Source organism: Paroedura picta, chromosome 8 (genome assembly GCF_049243985.1).
Source record: "Paroedura picta isolate Pp20150507F chromosome 8, Ppicta_v3.0, whole genome shotgun sequence".
In the NCBI taxonomy this organism is placed as follows: domain Eukaryota; kingdom Metazoa; phylum Chordata; class Lepidosauria; order Squamata; family Gekkonidae; genus Paroedura; species Paroedura picta.
The window spans coordinates 77,727,104-77,747,141 of record NC_135376.1 but is presented as its reverse complement, the minus strand read 5'-3'; the positions used below and the strand labels follow the sequence as shown (position 1 = coordinate 77,747,141).

At 44.5% G+C, this 20,038-nt stretch overlaps 1 protein-coding gene and 1 long non-coding RNA gene across 2 annotated transcripts in view; one reads left to right on the top strand and one right to left on the bottom strand.

The window, feature by feature from the left end:
• Window positions 1-565: 565 nt before the first annotated feature.
• Window positions 566-20,038, top strand: part of LOC143843825 (microsomal triglyceride transfer protein large subunit-like) — a 33,473-nt gene continuing 14,000 nt past the window's right edge. Inside the window, exons 1-12 of the mRNA XM_077350496.1 lie at window positions 566-756; window positions 2,466-2,653; window positions 5,041-5,175; window positions 6,078-6,185; window positions 6,606-6,722; window positions 9,065-9,204; window positions 10,009-10,159; window positions 11,256-11,413; window positions 13,114-13,282; window positions 14,715-14,822; window positions 14,956-15,168; window positions 17,222-17,436. Coding sequence (XP_077206611.1) covers window positions 690-756; window positions 2,466-2,653; window positions 5,041-5,175; window positions 6,078-6,185; window positions 6,606-6,722; window positions 9,065-9,204; window positions 10,009-10,159; window positions 11,256-11,413; window positions 13,114-13,282; window positions 14,715-14,822; window positions 14,956-15,168; window positions 17,222-17,436 — 1,769 coding nt within the window. The 5' untranslated portion in view covers window positions 566-689. The remainder of the gene's footprint in view (window positions 757-2,465; window positions 2,654-5,040; window positions 5,176-6,077; window positions 6,186-6,605; window positions 6,723-9,064; window positions 9,205-10,008; window positions 10,160-11,255; window positions 11,414-13,113; window positions 13,283-14,714; window positions 14,823-14,955; window positions 15,169-17,221; window positions 17,437-20,038) is intronic.
• LOC143843827 (uncharacterized) lies at window positions 7,043-19,534 on the bottom strand. Its single transcript, XR_013233705.1, has 3 exons — window positions 19,475-19,534; window positions 8,081-8,131; window positions 7,043-7,082 (listed from the first exon to the last, which is right to left on the bottom strand). It is a non-coding gene; the product is annotated as an uncharacterized LOC143843827 (long non-coding RNA).

Here is a 20,038-nt window from a genome sequence, read left to right as displayed (position 1 = left end):
TTCTGCGTTAATTCCTTCCAAGCGGTTCCCTTAATGCATATATGCTAGGAAAGCTCTGTGCGCAAACCGTGAACAAGCCTGGCTGAACAGGCACCACCTTCACAAAGCCTTGCTTCTTCCTCCTTCACAGACAGCCCCTGGAAGTAACTTGATCCAGGCAGCTGGAACACTGAAGCTTCTGATGCTGAGGGAAAGAGGGAGTGAGAGACACCTCCTCTCCTTCACTTTGGCTGGTTCCCTTAGGAGGAAGGGCGGGGGGGGGGGGCTTTGCTGCACTTTCCCAACAGAGGCGGCTGATGGGAATGGAATACAAAGGGTTATTTGACAAAAGAGGGAGAGAGAGCTGTTCTTTGCATAGGACCTACACAGGCAAATCCCCAGGGCTGGTCTGTGCCACTTTCTTTTTCTTTTCTTTTTTTTTTTGGCACGAAAGCTTTTTCACACAGATTCCAGTGCTTGAATATCTTGCCGCATCTTGTACGGTTGCCGATTAATCATTTGCTTCCCTCTGTGATGTGTAATTTAGGGATAGGGAGCGGATCAGGTCTGCCCACATGGCACTGTGCATCTAACTGTTTCAGCCGTTCTTATAGGGTCCCTCTCTTGAGCTCGCCCACCTCCCCGAACAGGCTGGATTCTCTGTCCAGCAACACTGCCCTGCCTTTTGATTTCGGCACACAGTCCACACCATGACCTGCCAGGCAGCCTCAAGATACATCTGGCTACTTTTCTTTACCTTTCCCAGCACCACAACAGGTAAGATAGCATTGACATTGGGGAAGGGGAAAGCAATGCGAATATATCCAGTTCAGGGGTGCATGTGTGTGTGTGTTTTAAATTGTCTATAAAGCACACAAAAGGTATACAGAGTTATCAGGTGCTTGTTGCAACTGGGAAAGTAGTGATTACAACATAGCCAAGTTCTAAAAAGGCTGGCTTTTCTTGTCCTTTTCCGTCCCAGTTACTGGCATGGCAACTAACAACAAGTGAATCTCCAGGGTTTACAGACAGTTCTCTTTGAATCTCTTTCAGATTCTTGGGGCTCCAAAGAGGATCTCTGAGTTTTCTCAGGGTAGTGGGCACCTGTTGGCTTCACTGATGCTGAGAAAGGCAAAACGCTAAAAAAGTATGAATACTATTTGCAGTGACTTAATGGTCACTGCACAGGGTCCCTGCACATGTGGGAGGTATGCTTTCCTGTGCTTCAGATAGGGCTAACACATCAATTATCATGGCATTGTATCTTTGATCATCTCAGGGGCAGGGGAGTGATGAGACTGGGCAGATGGGATGAGTGGCATGTTACAAGTTTATGAGTGGCATGTTACAAGTTTATGTTGTCGTCGGGGACATTAGCTTTGTGCCATGTCAATCCTGCACAATTATTTACATCTTTGCAACGTCCTTCTCCTCTCCTCCATTTTTCATCTTAGCAACCACGCTGCAAGGTAGGCTCTGCCAGGAGAAATAGATTGGCCCAAAGACACCCAGTGAGTTTGAATGGCAGAGTAGGGATTTGAACCTGGCTCTCTCAAGTCCTAGTCTGGCATGCTGACCACCACACCATGCTGCCTGAAGACGTATCTCCCCCACCCCTTGATATCTGAATGGGGCACCTATGTGGAAAAAAAATGCAAGTACCTGCCCCAATCGTATCAGCTTTGGCCCTGAAAGACTGAAGTTTACAGGCACATGTCAACCCATCACTACTTTGCAGGTTAGATTTCATTAACCTTGGGTCTGCTGTGAACATTTTAAACATGTGCTTCCGAATTCCTGATTTGAAATTGATTATTTTATTATTACAAACATTCAATCATGCATCGACAAAAAATATATATAATATAATCTTTAAAACTAGAATGAAATCAGGGAATTTGTTTCAGTTCCCACTTCAAGAAGAAGAAGAAGAAGAGCTGTTTTTTACACTCCACTTTTCACTACTCCCAAAGCAGCGTACAAGCAGCCTCTCGCCACAACAGACACCCTGTGAGGCAGGTGGGATTCAAAGATCCCTAAGAGAACTCCCCTGCAAGAACGGCTCTAAGAGAACTGTAACTGGCCCAAGGTCACCCAGCTGGGTGCAAATGGGGGAGGAGTAGGGAATCAGGTTCTCCAGTTTAGAGTTTGCTGATTTTGAATCAATACACCATGGTGACTCTCGACAACAACCCCCAGGAAGCTCTCTTGCAGTGCAATCCTATGCACGCTTACCACAAGTAAGCTCCACCTGTATTCAAGGAGGCCTACTCCCAGGTTAATGTGTACAGAGCTGTAATGTAAGTGACCTTGAGCCACTGACTCACTTAGACTACTCTCTCTCATGGGCCCACTGTGACCATTAAGCAAGGAAAGGGGGATTCCTGGATCCTGCATTTCCAGCAGACCCGATCCCAATCTTGCTTACCTGGAACCGTTTTAACTCACACTTACCTACTGCCGTTTAACGTAGGGCTCTTTTGCAGGGAACCTGGAAGCTCCATCATTCCAGCCCGGAATCCTGTATCAGTACCGATACTCATTGGACACCCAGTTCAGTTATCTCTCCAGGTCGTCATGGCAGAGAACCAAGGTCCAGGCCGAAGCATCAGTTCATATCCACGTCTTACAGAGGAATGCCAGTGATGCAAGGGGTCATCTTCTCCAAGTCGAGGTCAGTGACTGGAATGGTTTTGCCAGCTCTAGGTTGAGAAATACCTGGAGGCTTTGGGGTACAGCCAGGAGTAGGCAGGATTTGGGACAGGGAAGAATCTCAGCGGAGTATAATGCTATGGAGCCCATCCTCCAAAGCAGCCATTTTCTTCAGAGGAACTGATCTTTGTCACCTGGAGATGAGCTATAATTCCAAGGGATTCTCAGATCCCACCTGAGGACTGGCATTCTTTGCTTTTAAGCCACTGGGGAAGACACCGATACTCCATTACTATTGAATGCTGGGGATTCCTTTCACCACATTCACACATTATGGGCTAGCTTCAAAGAACTGGGAGCAGAAGGAAAATAGTCTGCAATCCTTTATTAAATCATTCATTATTGCAACATTTACATCATGTCTTTCCCTTGGGGCCTACTATTCTAAATTAAAAACATCTCTATTGAAAACACTCAGAAATAAAACAACCTCTTGGTGCCTCCTAAAATCCTCAAAGGATGGCACTTTCCTCAGGGAGCCCATTGGAAAGATCTGGGCCTGGGCAGGCACCAAGCAAGAAGTCATCTTAAGGGGGGGGGGGGGCAACGGCAAGCAGGAGACAGCTAAAGAACTGCAAGTAGGTAAGATAAGTCCTACACCATAAGAGATTTTAAAGATCACAAACAGCACCTTGAATTGGACTTGGAAACAACCTGACAGCCCACACTCCTGCAAGTTCCTGCCCTATTCTGAACCACTTGCGGTTTCTAGCTTGTCTTCAAGGACAGCTCCATCTAGAGCTTGTTACAGTAGTCCAATGGGCTTTATGATTATGGATGGATTAGCATGGCCAAGTTGTCAGAGTCTCAGAAATGGGAGAGTTGGTGAATCAGACAAAGCTGACAGAAAGTCCTCCCGGCTAGCATGTCAAGCTGGTTTACAAACAGCATGGCTGGGTCCATGCGCATTGCATTTCTGAGCTCTCCAAATGTCAGGTCCACTCCACCAAAACAAGCAGATCTAATCCCTCCAGTGCATCAGCCTTCCTGACCAGCATCACCCCTATCTTTTCTTGACTCAGATTCAGTTTCTTCTGCCTCAGATAGCTGACCAAAACCTTAAGCTTTGCCTCAGGGGTGGACATATCCTGAGGTTACACTAATGAACTATGCAAGTGGGTTAAGGTGGAGAGCCATATCAATCTGAAACAGCAGAACAAAGTTATAGAACTAGATGTTATCATCATATTGGGGTCTAGCTGCTGGCCTCTGCTGGGGAATAGACATCTGGCCATGCAGCTGGCAGAAACATGAGGCGGGGAAGGGCCCTGGACAGCTCCGTGGCTCATGGGGTGGGAGGGAGGGGAGTCAGCCTTGGCTTAGCTGCTAGCTGTCACTGGAGCCTAGATTTCAAGCCATGCAGCCAGCAGAAGAGTGAGGCCAGAACAGAAGATTTATTTTCCCCATGATCTAACAAAGTAGGAAAAGGATGCTTCCCCCTGTCACCCTTTACATGCATGGTACTGGAATGTTAATCAGTTTTAGTGGTTACACATGTAGAAAAGAAGTCAGAACTCCCAGTTCAGGCACTAGATTATTGGATTATTGTAGTTGTCGCTGCTGTTGTTATTTATTATTACTGCTGCTGCTGCTGCTGCTGCTGCTGCTACTACTACTACTACTACTACTAGCAATAAAACCCGTTGCAGCCTGTGAAGCTAGGTGGGAGTATTGAAAGGGGGCATGGGCCACGTTACAGCGGTGGGGCTGTCAGCTGTAACGCAGGGTCCTGGTCCCTTTAAACGCTCCCTGCCAGCCTGCCAAGGAAGGGGGAAACATTTAAACACAGCAGGCCCCCTGCATTATAGCTGTTCATGGCAGCCCTGCAGATGTCATGATCAGCTGTAACATGGTAGCTGATAAGGTATCCTAGGTGCAAAAATGTGTCTTGGATTTAAGAACTGTATACATTTACAGCTTGCCCACCTTGTTGTTAAAAGCATTTCATTTGATCTAAAAGACAAAATGTTTCACAGAAGGCTTTTCTCAGTACTCCCCAAAATTGCCATTTTACTCATCAGAAAAACATGGGGAGGGAGAGAGGATGGGAAAAATGGGAGAAAGTGTCCCTTCATGTCCCCTCTTCAGTGATTCCACTGATTCAGCAATTCAGCTGATTCAGACCATTTATATTTAACTGACCGCAATGTGGCATCATCACTTCTCACATGCACCACATCACAGCAATGCTCTGGTATTTTGGCCAAAATGTGGAAAGTGCTTAAATAAATACATACATACATAAATATGATGGCGTAAGGTCACTTCCCTTGAGGCCTGTGACTATCAGAATCCACACTACGTGCACTGAATCTTCCTAATGTCCTTCTGTTCATTCGTGTAACTTAGATACATAACCTTCAAGTCCATCACAAGCCAGAACAGAGGAAGAGTCAGACTATTAGCAACAGTCCCTCCAAAGAGGTTTCTCCAAACATCACTGAATTGCAGCAGCCCATTTTCCTTCACTGGGATCATGGCAAGGTATGTTAATATTTCTTGGTGTATGTTAATAATCTTGTTTTCATTCTGACTTCTGATTCACGCAAGTTAGCCAGCATTCTTCAAGATGCAGATGAGTTACAGTCACCCTTACTTAGTGGGACGGTAATCTTGATTTGCCTAGCAGTAACCCCAGTAAGAGAAACTCTTCAGAGTCTATAAAGACTGGTTTCCACCAGCTGGTGGGAGTAACTGCAGCCTTAGTGGCGACTCCCTGCTAGCAAAAAAGCAATGCCCCCTCCACCCCCACAGTCTAACCACTCAAAGCTCAGAGAAGGAGACTGCAGTGATGGTATATGTGATCACCGTGTAATAGTTCAATGTCTCAATCATTTTGTGCTTTTACATGCTTCTTAGTTAAAAATAGGCTAGGACTAGTCATCAGTCCTTGATGTTTATAGCTAGAATGGTTGTTTATCAGATGTTATACAATATACATGATAGTATATTGATACATGATAGTATACACACAGCTCAGCCCCCACTACATATCCATAGGGAAGAACATTCATTAAAACCCGTTTGTGAAAGACTGGCTCTTCAGATGCACCGAAATGAAATTATTGCCTCCACAGTACGGAGCATTCTGCACACAACTGTGCCAAGATTGAGTTTTACTTGTTCTACCACTAGCATGTATCCCTGACACATAGATAGCAAAAAAAAACAAACCCTGATGTTTTCCATAGTTCTTACAGTTGCACAAAACTGACCTATAGTGTCTACCACTTTATACCACAGGTATTCCAGAAAAGGTAGCAAAGAGAAGAAATAAGAATTAGTCATTGGTTCACTGAGGCTTTGTAGCATGCCAAATTTTCTTGTGACTCTTTTCTCAGTTTCATATGGATTCTTCCTCATAGAACTTGACTTTCACTTTGCAGGTTGAAGGCTTTTATGAGAACAAAGCCAGAAGTCCTCTAACTTTGGAACTGAAGCGAGGCCTCGCCAGCCTTCTCCAGTTTCAGACACATCCTGGAAAAACAACTGAGGTAAATAATGAAATTTTATGTCACCAAGAATCCTGGGCTGATTCTGCACTTACTTTGTTTTTCCCATTGTGGATCCTGCTGAATAAACGAGGAAGAGTAGGTCATAGTCTCCAGGCCAGTTTATTGGGGAAGTAGATTTTTTAAATGGCATTGAATCCCAGAATCCTACTTATAAAATAATGTGGATGAAGAGTAATACATTTCACACACATTGAAAGATGCACTTGCAATGTGCTTTTGCAGCTGGATGTTCCTGTGTGAAACAGGAACATCTACTTCCAAGGTGCATCAAATGTGCATTATCCAATGTATACAGAATGAGCCCCTCCAACTCAGTGTGGTACCATCAAAGCAGTCACAATGAAACATGCAATGCTAAACCAAGAACTCATTTCATCCTGTACTATTTGTCTTGTTCAGGAGGACATTTCTGGAAGTTGTCAAGTAACCTACACCATCTCCAATAATTCTATTCTGAAGACAAAAGACCTTCATAGCTGCAGAAGACCAAAATTTGGATTCAGCTCTGTCAACAAAGCAAGTCCATTTATTTTACTGTTTCTTCCAATATTACTTCTTTTCTCTTACCACCTGCTTTCACACATGCTCTATAATGCAGTTTCAATACACTTCAGCAATGCCATTTCACACATTAAATTCCAGTTGCAAAGCTAATTGAAAATGCATTATTTAATGTGCGTGACATTTTGAAAATACCACCATTTTGAAACTATTTCAGACTTACTTCAAATCATTTCTGATTGTGAAGTTTGGGTGCTCTCTGCTTGAAGAATCTGTGATCTGCTCCCAAATCAAAACCCCGTTCCTCAGCAAATCTGATCAGTAGACAGAGCAGAGGGCTAGAAGTACTGGATTTGTCGGAAGGCTGAAAGGAGACTATCAGAAGGGAGGAAGAGGAAATATTAGATTGTTGATATGATGGAAGAACTTTCTCCACAGAACTTTTGCTCTAGGGCAGTGGTCCCCAACCTTTTTATCACCGGGGACCACTCAACACCTTTTACTGAGGCCCGGTGGGGGGGGTAGTTTACTCCTCTGCTCTCAACCACTGCCCTAACGCTCTCTGATTGCTATGGTAAATGTTTAAATATCCCTTCAAAATAAGATACAGACACGCCACAACAATGAACTTAAAGAACATTTTATTTTCATGGAAATTTTAACTCATGACAATGACAAATCAATGGGAACCCTGAGCTTGTTTCTCTGCAACGAGAGTGGGAGTGATGGGAGACAATAACACCCGAAGTGTGTTGTAAAGGGCCGGGGGGGGGTGAAGTAAAGGGCCGGGGGGGGGCGGAGAAAGCGTCCTTCGGGGCCCACCTCCAATTAGTCTAAGGACCACATGTGGTCCGCGGCCCACAGGTTGGGGATCGCTACTCTAGGGTATACACAAATTAAAAGACCATTCTCACATTAAAATTTAATTATTTATTTGTTGTATTTATATAATGACAAGAGCCTCTTGTGGTGCAGAGTGGTAAGGCAGCAGACATGCAGTCTGAAAGCTCTGCCCATGAGGCTGGGTGTTCAATCCCAGCAGCCGGCTCAAGGCTGACTCAGCCTTCCATCCTTCCGAGGTCGGTAAAATGAGTACCCAGCTTGTTGGGGGGTAAATGGTAATGACTGGGGAAGGCACTGGCAAACCACCCCGTATTGAGTCTGCCATGAAAACGCTAGAGGGTGTCACCCCAAGGGTCAGACATGACCCGGTGCTTGCACAGGGGATACCTTTACCTTTTTATATAATGACACTCCCATAGGTACTGGCTCATGGCGGTTTACATATCAATAAAACCCCATACATATAAAACCGGTAAAACATTCTAATCAATAAAACCTCAATCCCAATTAATCAATAAGATAATTCTAACCTGTGACATTTCACTGAGCCTGGTTCTGAGCCTGGTTCTCAAAGGAAATACCTGGTGAAAAATCAGTATAGTTTCTATCACAGCAATTCAGGAAAGATGGGGTGGGGTGGGGAGTAGCAAAATGGCTCTTTTCCCTAGTGATACCCTTCTTGAAGAAAGGTTGGTAGACCCACTGTATGTGTTTTAAAGACAGAAAATCTAAAAACTGATTATGGGTGCTCATCTCATTTGGTTCACCCATCACAACCATCTTCAGGGCAGTTTACAACAATGTTAAAATACAATACAGTTAAGTTACAATGCAATTAAAACACTTAATTAGAATAATAGGTTAGTTTACAAGATGGTTGGTAATCCCCAAGAGTTCTTCTGATTGGGGCAGGCAATGAGCTATTGGGTTGCAGAGGGAGAGGCCCATATTGTTCATTTTTTTTCCAAACTGGCCTCAACCGTAGGCCCCGTGGAAGAGCTCCATCTTACAGGCCATACAGAATTATGTGCATTCCACTAGAGTCCCCATGTCACCAGGGAGCTTATTCCACCAGGCCAGGGCAAGTCAGACCTCTTTTGGGCTGGGGATTACCAGGCAATTAGATGTTGCAGAGCAAAGTGTCTTCTGAGGGACATATTCAGATAGGAGGTCCCTTAGATATGCAGGGCCCAGACTGTGTATGACCTTAAAGGTAAGAACCAAAAACCTTGAACTCCACAGGGAGTCAATGCAACTGCTGCAGTACCAGTCTAATATGGGCCCTCCATGGTATCCTAGTGAAGATTATTTTAATCATAGTGTTGAGCGTTCTCAGGTGTAAGCATTAGTTTGGCTGTTACTGTATCAATTTTTTAAATAAATATATAAAATAAATACTGCACAGAAATATCAGAGAGGAGAATTCCACAGATGAAATAAATAAATGAACATCTTTCAAACGTATACAACACTAAAAAGGATAATGGAGAGGGGGCGACCCTTACTTTCCACAGATTTTTGGACTCCTGTGGCAACCAACAAGTAAAAGTCTTTATTCTATGGAAGGAAGTCTCCTCAAATCTGCATTGGCTGAAGAAAACCATGTGATCTCACTAAGTCTGAAATCCTCCATTGGCATCAACATCACCTCCAGGTAGGTCCCACATTGATTCCTTCAACAGAGCCTGAATGTAAGACGCTTAATGACACCATATTAATAAGGTTAGAAAATGGAGTCCTAAGTAATCTTGCTGCCCTCCATGTCAAAGGATGACCTTTGGGTTGCCAGCGCTGGGTCAGGAAATACATGGAGGTTGTGGGGGTGGAGCCTGGGGAAGGAAAAGACCTCATCAGGGTATAATGCCATGGAGTCCACCTCCAAGGTAGCCATTTTCTCCAGGGGAACTAATCTCTACTGCCTGGACATCAGTTGTAATTACAAGAGATCTCAAGGTGCCACTCTACTTGGTCATGTTCCCAAGTTGATCCCTTATGCATTTAGGAAAAAGCTGGGAGCTCCGTGCAATGACCTCCCAGCATATTATCTCTTAGATCTATGAAAACCTCCAAGGGCTTGGAGAGCCAGCATGATGTAGTGGCTAAACAGCAATGGACTCTAATCTGGAGAGCTGAGTGATTCCCCTCTCCTCCATGTGCAGCCAGTAGGTGACCTTGGATCAGTCACATTTTCTTAGAGCTGTTCTCACAGAACTATGCTCTTAGCCCCACCGAACCCACAAGGTGTCTGTTGTGGGGTGAGGAAGGGAAAGGCGTTTGTAACCTTTTTCGGGACTTCTTCAGGTAATGAAAAGTGGGGTATAAAAACCCAGCTTTTCCTCTTTACCCACTTATATATCTCTTTCTCTTGACTTCAGCATACTGAAACATGATTGGACTATTCACACAACCAAGTGGAGACAAAAGCTCTTATCATCATTGGCTTCTTTTCTTTCCTTAGGCAACATCTTGAGCTTGTGACTCAAGAGCCTGGATCAAAAGAATTACCTGGGAAGAGTCTTCAGGAAGCACTGGCTGCCATATTGGAGAAACCTCAGCCCACTGATATAGCGAGTGAGCCTTCCAAGAGGATCTGCAGGCAATGCCCAACAGTGAGTAGCAGCAAAACCCTTACCTAGGTCTAAATTAACCCATATGCTAAGTAAGAGTACAGGGACCCAGCCTAGAAACTCTCTCGGGATATTTTAATATCAAGAGCTCATCCTTTGGTTCCCTTCATGTTGCTCACGGCTGTGAATCTAAGGTCTACTGCGGGAGCGGTATCTATATTCCCATGAATAAATTCCAAATTAGTTTCAGATCATTTTTGGCCCTCAAGAAAAGCATCAGAACAAACAGATCAATCTAAGTAAAATGAATAAGCAGAATATTAATCAATCTTGGGAATGTTTTAACTTCCCCATATTCAAGGCCAGTTTATACAGCCAACAGAATCAAATGGTAAAGGGTTTGGGTTTTTTTTTATCTTGGATTAGACTATTTTAGACTTAGAGGTGTAGGGTCAGGCACTTCACTGCTCTCCCATGAAGACAAAATCTCACACACAGGGAGCTTGCATGCCAAGCAGGGAATGTTGTCCTGTCGTATTCTTTTTCTATGGGTACAGAGTTTGTCTGATTGTTTATTTGGGAAGCACAAACAGCCGTAATCTAAGTTCAGTTTGAAAGGCTACCACTGAAGGAAAGTTTTGTCACTTGACACTGTTCATTTTTTTATACTTTCCTTCAGAGTAGTGGAAGGAAGTAGGAAGTAGAAAAGATTTCTTTTCTGTGGCCTTACATAGGACTTTTGTGTGTGCATTGCTAATCACCATTACTGGGTACTAGCGCCTTTTTTCAGGGCTCTCCAAAGTCCTGATCCTCATGTGCCAGTTTGCCTTACTCAACCAGAGAAAAAAAGCAGGCCCTCAGTACAGTATCTTGAGAATAATGCAGGCTCACTCTGACATTCTTCACTCAACAACAGCTTTATAGCAACACCACAGGCTAATTCAGAGGCCTGGGGAGAATAAGGCCTCTGCAGCTAGTTTGGAAATGAGTTCCCACAGAGACTTCCAAGCCCAAATGTGTCTACAAGCCCCTGTAGCAGAAGCTATAATATAGTTTAGCTCTCATGCTCAAATGCCTGTGTAGTCAGGGCATGATTACATTTTGGAACACTGGACATTTTTACATCTTTGTTTTTCAGCCGAGGAACTACTTGAAATTGCTTGGTAAAAAGAAAATCAAAATAGATGTCTCTAAGGCATCAACCACTCGGAAATTTCACAGACTTGTCCAAATGTTACGTGATGCAAACAAGAGAGACATTGTTGTCCTGCTGAAGAAAGCACCAGAGAATATGGTGTAAGTAAAGATGGGGTGTAAGTAAAAAAGTCCACTCCTGGAAGTGCCCTCCAACCTGGGCAGTGATCCACACCAATGTCTCCAAGGGACCTGCTGACAAAGTGGAAAGGTTTGAAAGGAATACTGAGAGTCTGGAGAGAATGAAAACTAACAGAATATACAGAAGACAGTAATACAGCTGAGCAGGAGCATAAGCAAATGCAAGCTGTTGAAATAATATAGAACGCACAGCAATAATACCTAGCATTGTAAAGACTACTATAAGGAACTAAATAGTCTAAAAACCTTCTCACACACTGTGCCTAAAGCATATAGATTGACCAAGTATTGTAACAGAGTAAAATATGGGCAATATTTGTGTCAAATCAGCTAAGGTACAGTTCCAAAGGCAAAGTTACAACCACCTGAACATCTAGAAGGCAGAACAAAGGATTCATGCTGCAAGGACAAAATCACATGAGCCAAAAGAGGATGGAGACACATGATGAGTCAATGGGGACACATCTAGCAATTCCAGCGTATGAAAGGAGCAAAAGCATATTGGAACTGAGCCCAGAAGGATACTGCACATGGGAAGGCAAAGAACCTACAGAATACCATTTGGTGGCAGGTTCTGACTCTGGCTATAGGGCTTTTAAGTAAAAAGATAAAAGATAATTATCTTTCAAGGCTTGGGAAGAGGGAATGAAGCTGTTACTATATGTTACCTGACTGGCTGAGGAAGAGTGGAGCTTCAAGTCCTCCTGGGATTGTTTTTAAAACAAGAGGGAGGTATAACCAGGAAGGGCAGGAGTATATTTGGGAGAAGTCTTGGTTACTTCAGAACAGGGGTTTGAGCTAACAGTTCAAAGAGTCTAAGTTATATTAATGGGACTATCTGACCTATCCGTTGGAAATACTAATATTCCTTCTTTGGCAGAAAATAAATATGGCAAGATCATTTTATAACTAAAAGCTTGGTGTGAGTGCTTACAAAATCAAGGCCAGGATGCACCATCTTTTTTGCTAAAAGCAGAATTCCCTTTCTGCTACAGAGGAGGGGATGGCTCTTCTATGACAGTGCCTAGTATAATGTATGCTCATCTAAAAAGCAAGGGACATACTATTTTCTATTGTTTTATGCATACACAGATTTAATTGATTCATTCCTTAAAGCTCATGTGATTAACTGATTATCATTTCCTTAACTGGGTAATACTATCCTTCTGATCTTTAACTTCTTCTAGTTCATAACAGCAGCAAGCCAATGGCAATAATCTCCACCCAGTAATCCACTCCAATAATCTCTTTCTGTTAGCGCTCAATCAGTTGTTTGGATCATCACCAGGAACACATTTACTTTCTCATGGCTGTTAGGTACCCATGACTGCAAATATGCACCAGGCCAGACCTGCTAAATGCAGCACACAACTCATATGATGGCCCAGAAGAGGCACATTACAGTTCCTGCTAGTGTTGCCAAAGACTTGGGTAGGGAAAGTATACCACAATACACAGGTAACAGGATATCTGCAGGTTGGTGGATTCACAAGTTGTGCAGGTCTGATATGCATTATATCCTTCAACTGATACTGTAACGGTTGTAACCACTCCTCTAATTGATACTGATGTACAAGTTTTGGTATTTGCAATTGGCTTGAAAATCTCAAGTGCTCCACAATGTTCTGTCCACCTGATCCTCCCTTCCTCTCTCATTTTAGTTCCTTCTATGTAGAGGCTGCAGTGGCTGCCCAGTCACCAACATCTTTGATGGCACTATCTGAATTTCTAGATTTTGAGAGTAAGAAGCAAACGCCCTTGCTGGAGAAGTTCCTCTATGCAGCAGCATTATCCCCTCGGCCTTCCAAGGAGCTGTTCAGTTTGGTGCTAGTAAGTAGGAGACATTCCTGCTTGCTTCTCGTCCTGTTATTAGCTGTTCTTCTCATTTACAATTTTGATTCTTTATGAAGGAGAACCAGTGAGTGCCATGAAGTCAGTCAGTGTTCCAGAGGGGAAACCCAGGTTCCTATTCCCGTTTGCCTATTTAGCTCACTGAGGGACCTTAACTTAGTCATTAGCTGTCAATCGAACATACCTCCCAGGATTATTGCCAGGTTAAAAGAGGATAGCCCCTATGTAGGATGCCAGGATGGAGGAGAAAACACCTATGTAGTGAGTGAATGAATCTAGCCCCCTCAAGGGACCTGGAATACATATAGTGGTCTATTGGGATTTGTTCACAATTGTATGTGTGTCAGTTTCATATGCTGATTACTCAACTTGAAAAAGGGGAACTGGATCCATCCAAAAAAATAGCGTTATGCCAGCGTAATGGCATAGCACTAAATATTATAGCACCTCCAGCCATTCCTCACCTTCTTGCTGTCTCACTTTCGTCAGCCACCTTTTTGTGCTTCTTACACTCCACATTGCCTGCTGGAAATGACAGAAGAGTGCAATGCACTTTACACACAACTCTCTTCCGCCTGTCAATCAAGCCAGGCAGCCAATCCCCCTTTTTAAATAGCCTGCGATGCCTGCTAATTTTTTAATTCAATACTTCTCTGTTGAAACGCCTATGTGTCTAATCATAGGTGCATATTGCTTTTTATAATGCCACCCCTTATGGAATCACTTGATACTTAAAAAAAAATCCTGATTTTTTTTTGGAGGGGGGGTTAGAAAGGCATGCTTTGTGTCACAACTTTGGGGAAAAAATATTTTTGGCTTTTCCTGTACACTTGTATGCCTATTTGTTGCTCCAGGCAGTTTGCTTAAAAAAAAAATCCCATCCCCGGGAGAAGGGAGAGGGAGGTGGGTGTGAGGGCGGGACATTGGAGGTGGAGATAGCGCTTCTTTGCTTCCATACATTTCTTTGGCTGGTGGCCTGCTGGTTGCTGTCCTGTAGCTCATGCTTTTTAGGTCAGGGAATCCACTTTATGCAATTCCCCAACTAGTGCTTTAAAATGGAGGATGTAGTGAGCTGTTTACTGCCTGAATGCTGGATGTTCGCGATGTCATGTGGAGCAGCCGGAATATAACGACTACCTAAGGTGAGCATTTCACTACATTTAACGGGTGCGGATAGGCCCACAGAATGGCCTAGGATTGTGCAGAGAAGCTAAATGTGAGAAATAGAGCTCCTAATTTTATAGGGTTCTTATGGTTCAAATAGACATGTTGCTCTTGTACCCTGTTATGTATACCCTTTTATGGAGTATATATTGTTCTCACTAAAAATCAAATAATAATATTTTTTTAAAGGGATTGCACATAATTCCTTTTTTTCTCTTTTTATGGCCACCTTTTCCTCCTCGTCCAGGATAAGATGAATGGGAAGAAACTAGACGCAGGCATCTGGGAAACAGGAAACCTGGTCATTGGCACTTTGGTTGGCAAGCTGTGTCGGATGAACCTTTGTGGGCTGAAGGTAAGGGCAAGCTCCATCATGTTAGTACCAAGAGACCTCCGGCTCTCAGCACTGATCATTTGGGTTTGGGTTGGTCTTGCTTTACTGCCCTCCTCTTTTGTATTTGCCCATTCCCTTCTCTCCAATAAAACAGGAAGTAGAAACTGGAATGGAGACTATCCTGCAAAGTCTCGAACGCACCAGAGACAATGCCGAGAGGGTGATTTATTTGCTAGCCCTGAAGAATGCTCTGCTCCCAGACGCCATTCCCATCCTCCTGGATTATGCGGAGGAGGGCTCTGCATCTGTCTCAGCAGCAGCCCTCTCTGCACTGCAAAGGTACTCCACGCAGCATATTACCAGCCAGGTATGAGATGGCTTTGCTACAAGGCAAGGTTTTCCCCTCCTTAGAAGTTTAAAATTTAACCGAATGTCCCAAGTACCTGGTAATAGAAGTGCAGGAGCAGTTCAGTTCTTCCTGTATTTAGTGTCTGGCAGAAAGCAATGCCACCGATTCCATGCACCTGTTTCTTTTTTCTTGAACTGTTCTAGAAGATTCTACCTGCTTCTTCTCCATTTCCCTTTCTCACACACCTGCACTCCTGTTCCAACCAGCAGTGTCCAGCCCCGGTATTCCTGGAGGGCCCAGGCAAGGTGATGAAGTGCCCTACTGTCAGGGAACTAGTAGCTACCAAAGGTGGATGACAGCAACACCAACTACAGCTGCCCTGCCCCCTCCCAGATAGTGCAGAGCAGCACATGCAGCCCCCAGTGTCTGATCCAGGATAAAGGGAGAGGGATAAAGTGGGAGGAAGAAGCAACCATGAGCACTGAAGAGATGGAATGAGTCAGACACCAAGTTCAGAGAGAGAGAGAGAGAGAGAGAGAGAGAGAGAGAGAGAGAGAGAGAGAGAGAGAAGCAGCAAACTCTCAAGTGTTCATTTGGAGGAGGGGGATTACGGTGATAGAAACCCCTTCTCCTCCTCCTTCCAGAGCTCTTGAGGAAGAAGCAGGATGGTGGAAGGGGCCGGGGCAGCAGGGGGGACAGGGGACCAGGGGCCTGTCAAGTAGCACCTAAACAGTGAACCCATTTTGAAATCTCAGAACATTTATGCTTTCTTTCTTGAACTCTTATGAAAAATTCTACCTGCTGCTTCTCCATCTCCCTTTGCCTGTTAGACCTGATTACAGGCTGATGTGTGTCCCCCCCCCCCACCTCACTTCCCAAGCTAGGAAAGGTGGAGGATGCAACTCTGTGTTCAGGAAAAAGCATGGGTCATGTAATATAAATGTTAAAGACAGGCATCAAAATACAAATATTCTCTGTTAGTTACAGAGTTAGATCTGTTGATCTCCGTGAAGCTGGTCTGAGTGTTCCCAGTGCTGAAACTTGACTTGAGATTTTTCTAAATGGGTATTTCAATATATAAAATGATACAGCACCCAGAATCTCATATGCCCTAAACATCATGTTTAGGGGACCTCCTCCTCCCCAAGGAGATACAAATTGTGCAACGTAAGAGAATAATGAAGCAACCAGTCATGGACCAAGGATGTCATCAAGCCTCACTCACATGGAAGGCAAGGGAGTGTCTCTTGGTTGCAGAGGCCATAGAATGCTTACTCACACGCCTGCACCCAGTCCCAACCAGCAGCACCAAAAAAGTGAGCCAGTTTAGAACTCTTAAGTCAATGTTTGTTTTGAGCATCCACAGGTGCTGGTTGTAACTAGCAACCCAAATATAATGTAAACTAGTATCAAAGCCCGTTTTAAAATGGGCTTTGAAAGGGGTGGCAGGCAGGAGGGCATGAAAGGGTGGCTGCGGCTCGCTTTGCAGGCCAAAGGGAGTGGAAAGCCCCCCTCCCCTGTCGGTGGTAACAGAGCTTTGCGGCCCACAGGGAGACTCCAAACTCCTCCACCAGCTCTCTCCCAGCAGGAGCTTACCTGCAGGACACAAAGCCCCGTCAATGCCACTCTCCTTGTGGGCGACAATGGAGGCCGCAGCCACAAGGCTTCTGGCAGGCAAGGAGGGAGGGTGGGAGCTGGAGGGGGAAGGCCAATCAGGGTAGACCTAGATGGACAGGGCCCCGGACAGTCTCCTCCCAGGAGGCTGTTTCCCAAATATATAAGGGAAAGAAATAGTTAAGAATGGCATGATGTTTGCCTATGAAATCGAATACCCTTCATCTTTTTATTTAAAACCCCTGTCTATAGAAAACTAGCACATAGAGAAACCTGTAACCTGGGATTGTCATCCGTTGGCATCTAGAAAATCATCATGCCAGCCTAGTTGCCAGACAATTATCCATTGGGGGTTTACGTTAAAAATTATGACAGAAAACCAATATTCTGAAGATAGATATGTTGTACGGTGAGACATGGAAAAGAACTGAATTTCCCCCCTGCATTCTGCCACTAGATTAAAATGGCAATGAATCGGATTTTCCATCAAATTTGGAAACTCTATCCGAAGACTTCAAGACTGATTGCTGCAGAAATCCTACTAGACAATGAGCCCTCACCCATGGACTTCATCAATATCCTGTTGGCCACTAGAGAAGTAGAGCCAGAAATGTCACGATTGCTGCTGTCGAAAATCCAAAGCATTCTACACTCCCACCAACATCCAACCAGGTATTGTACCACCTGCAGAACACAGGCACTTAAGCAAACCAGGGCTGCTGCCTTAGATGGATGGTTGCTTTCTCTTAACTGGTGTCTGAGGAAACAGCAACATTTCACTAACAAGAAACAAGTCTGATACCCTTTTCTTTCCTTACCAACATCTGACCACCAGAGACAGAATGGAAGTCCAGAACAAGTATTCTGCATGGTTCAATTAACTCGTAGTGGAATAGTAAAGGTAAAGGGTAGCCGTGTCGGTCTGAGGAAGAGTACATGCACTCGAAAGCTCATGCCCTGAATAAATCTTTGTTGGTCTGAAAGGTGCTACTGGACTCTGATTTTATTGTAATATTAAACATGTAGCTAAAGGTAAAGGTAAAGGTAAAGGTATCCCCTGTGCAAGCATCGGGTCATGTCTGACCCTTGGGGTGACGCCCAGCGCCTTCCCCTTTGCCAGTGACTTCCCCTTTCATTACCGTTTACCCCCAGCAAGCAGCTGGGTACTCATTTTACCAACCTCAGAAGGATGGAAGGCTGAGTCAACCCTGAGCCGGCTGCTAGGATTGAACACCCAGCCTCATGGGCAGAGTTTTCAGACTGCATGTCTGCTGCCTTACCACTCTGCGCCACAAGAGGCTCTTTAGTGGAATAGAGTGTAGTCTAAATTTTAGTCTTATCCTAAGCATGGTGTTGTGAAAGTAAGTTCCATTTCAAACAGCAAGTAAGATTTACAGAAGGCCTGGGTCAGACCCTTGCCTGGACCAAACACCCTGTGTACTCATGAGGGAGAAACAACTACATGTCTCTTCAAGACATAACAAATTACATAGGTATTCTGTTGCATATGCCTACACACACAGAGGACCAAACAGAACAATTTTTCCCTTTAAAAAGAATACAGAACACCAGATGGGTGTCTTCTTGGAACTAGTATTTATTTAGAGAAGAGCTGTTTTTTTATACTCTGTTTTTCACTACCCAAAGGCGTTCGAAAGTGGCTTACAAAGATCTTTCCCTCCTTCTTCCCACAACAGGCACCCTGTGAGGTGGGTGGGGCTAAGAGACCTTTAAGGGAACTGATAAGCGAGAACAGCTCTAAGAGGACTGTGACTAGCTCAAGATCACCCAGCTGACTGCACGTGGAGGAATGGGAAATCAAATCCTGTTCTCCAGTTTAGAATCTATCACTCTTTAACTCTTGTGTCCTCTGTCTTCCCAAATCCTAATCAGGAAGGAGGGAAGGTCTCAGAAAAGCAATATAGTTTATTGGCCAAGAACCACAAAGGATATATTCTATCATCACCTACAGCAGTGGTCCCCAACCTGCGGTCCTCTGCTCGGTGCCGGGCCACGAAGGCCAGGGCGCCGGGCCGCGGTTCCCTCTCCCCGCCCCCCCTGCAGTAAAAAACTTCCCCGGGCCGCAAGCTTGAGGCCCGGGGAGCTCCTTACTGCGGGAGGGGGGGAGAGGGAATCAGGGCCGCGCCTCGCATCGCGCATGCGTGGCCTGGCCGCGCATGCGCCATGCGTGGTCGAAACCGCGCATGCGGGAAAGTGCAGTGCATGCGCAATTTTGGCTGCGCATGGCACATGTGTGCATGGCACGTGTCCGGCACGGGCGCGCGGGTGCTCTGCACGGGCGTGGGTGCACATGCACCCTGCGCGGGCGGGGCAGTTGCCCCGCCGGTCCCCAGCCGGAAAAAGGTTGGGGACCACTGACCTATAGATCGAAGAGAATGTGTGCAGAACATTCACAGTTGCCTATATTTATACAAAAAAATTAGGAAGTCCACCCATTTTGAGTCAGCTGTAAACTATAATGTAATCATAACATTAGAACATGCACCATAAAACATACCATGAGTCCTGTCATAAACCAGATCTTTCACTTCTTCCCTGGTAATATGTTTGCATCATCTCTCTTATACTGGCACAAGCATTTTCCTAACATTCCCTTTTACTATAAAATATAATATCATTAATCTACCTGCATTTCATTCTGACATCTTTTTAAATTAAGATCCGTTTATCTAATGAACCATTATCTTACCAGTGAAATCCTCCAGCTCCTGGGGCTCATCTTTACATAAGCCTCTCAGACAGAGAGAGAATGCTTGTGTGAAAGAAGGAGGAAGGAGGGCTGTTCAAAAGCTGAATCGGCTAACACAGTCTCCTTCAGTATCTTTCTGCTCTCTACTTTCTGTCAAACATATAACAATGTCACAAATATTTCCTATTAATGTTGCAAATATCTAAACATTTGTTTAATTGGATGCCTTTATTTTCGGACCCTTCATACCCACTATACCACGCTGTCTCTAAATAGAAATTTAGAAGATTTCTATTCCACTTTTCCAGAGAATCTGCTCAAACTGCACACATTACATATTACCTTTTAGTACTAGAATTATTTCCCTGTGTTTAATAATTCTGGAGATCACTATTCCCCTGCCATGGAAAAACAAGGGCCTCAGACTGGACCAAGTTGAAGAACCTGTTTCTCTTTCTTGAACATGTTTTTCAAGGGCTTTACCCAAAGGGGTACAAAAATCAAAAAACCTGGCTACTGCTGCTGCCAAAACAAATTGATTCCAGCAACTGGGCTACTGAAGAG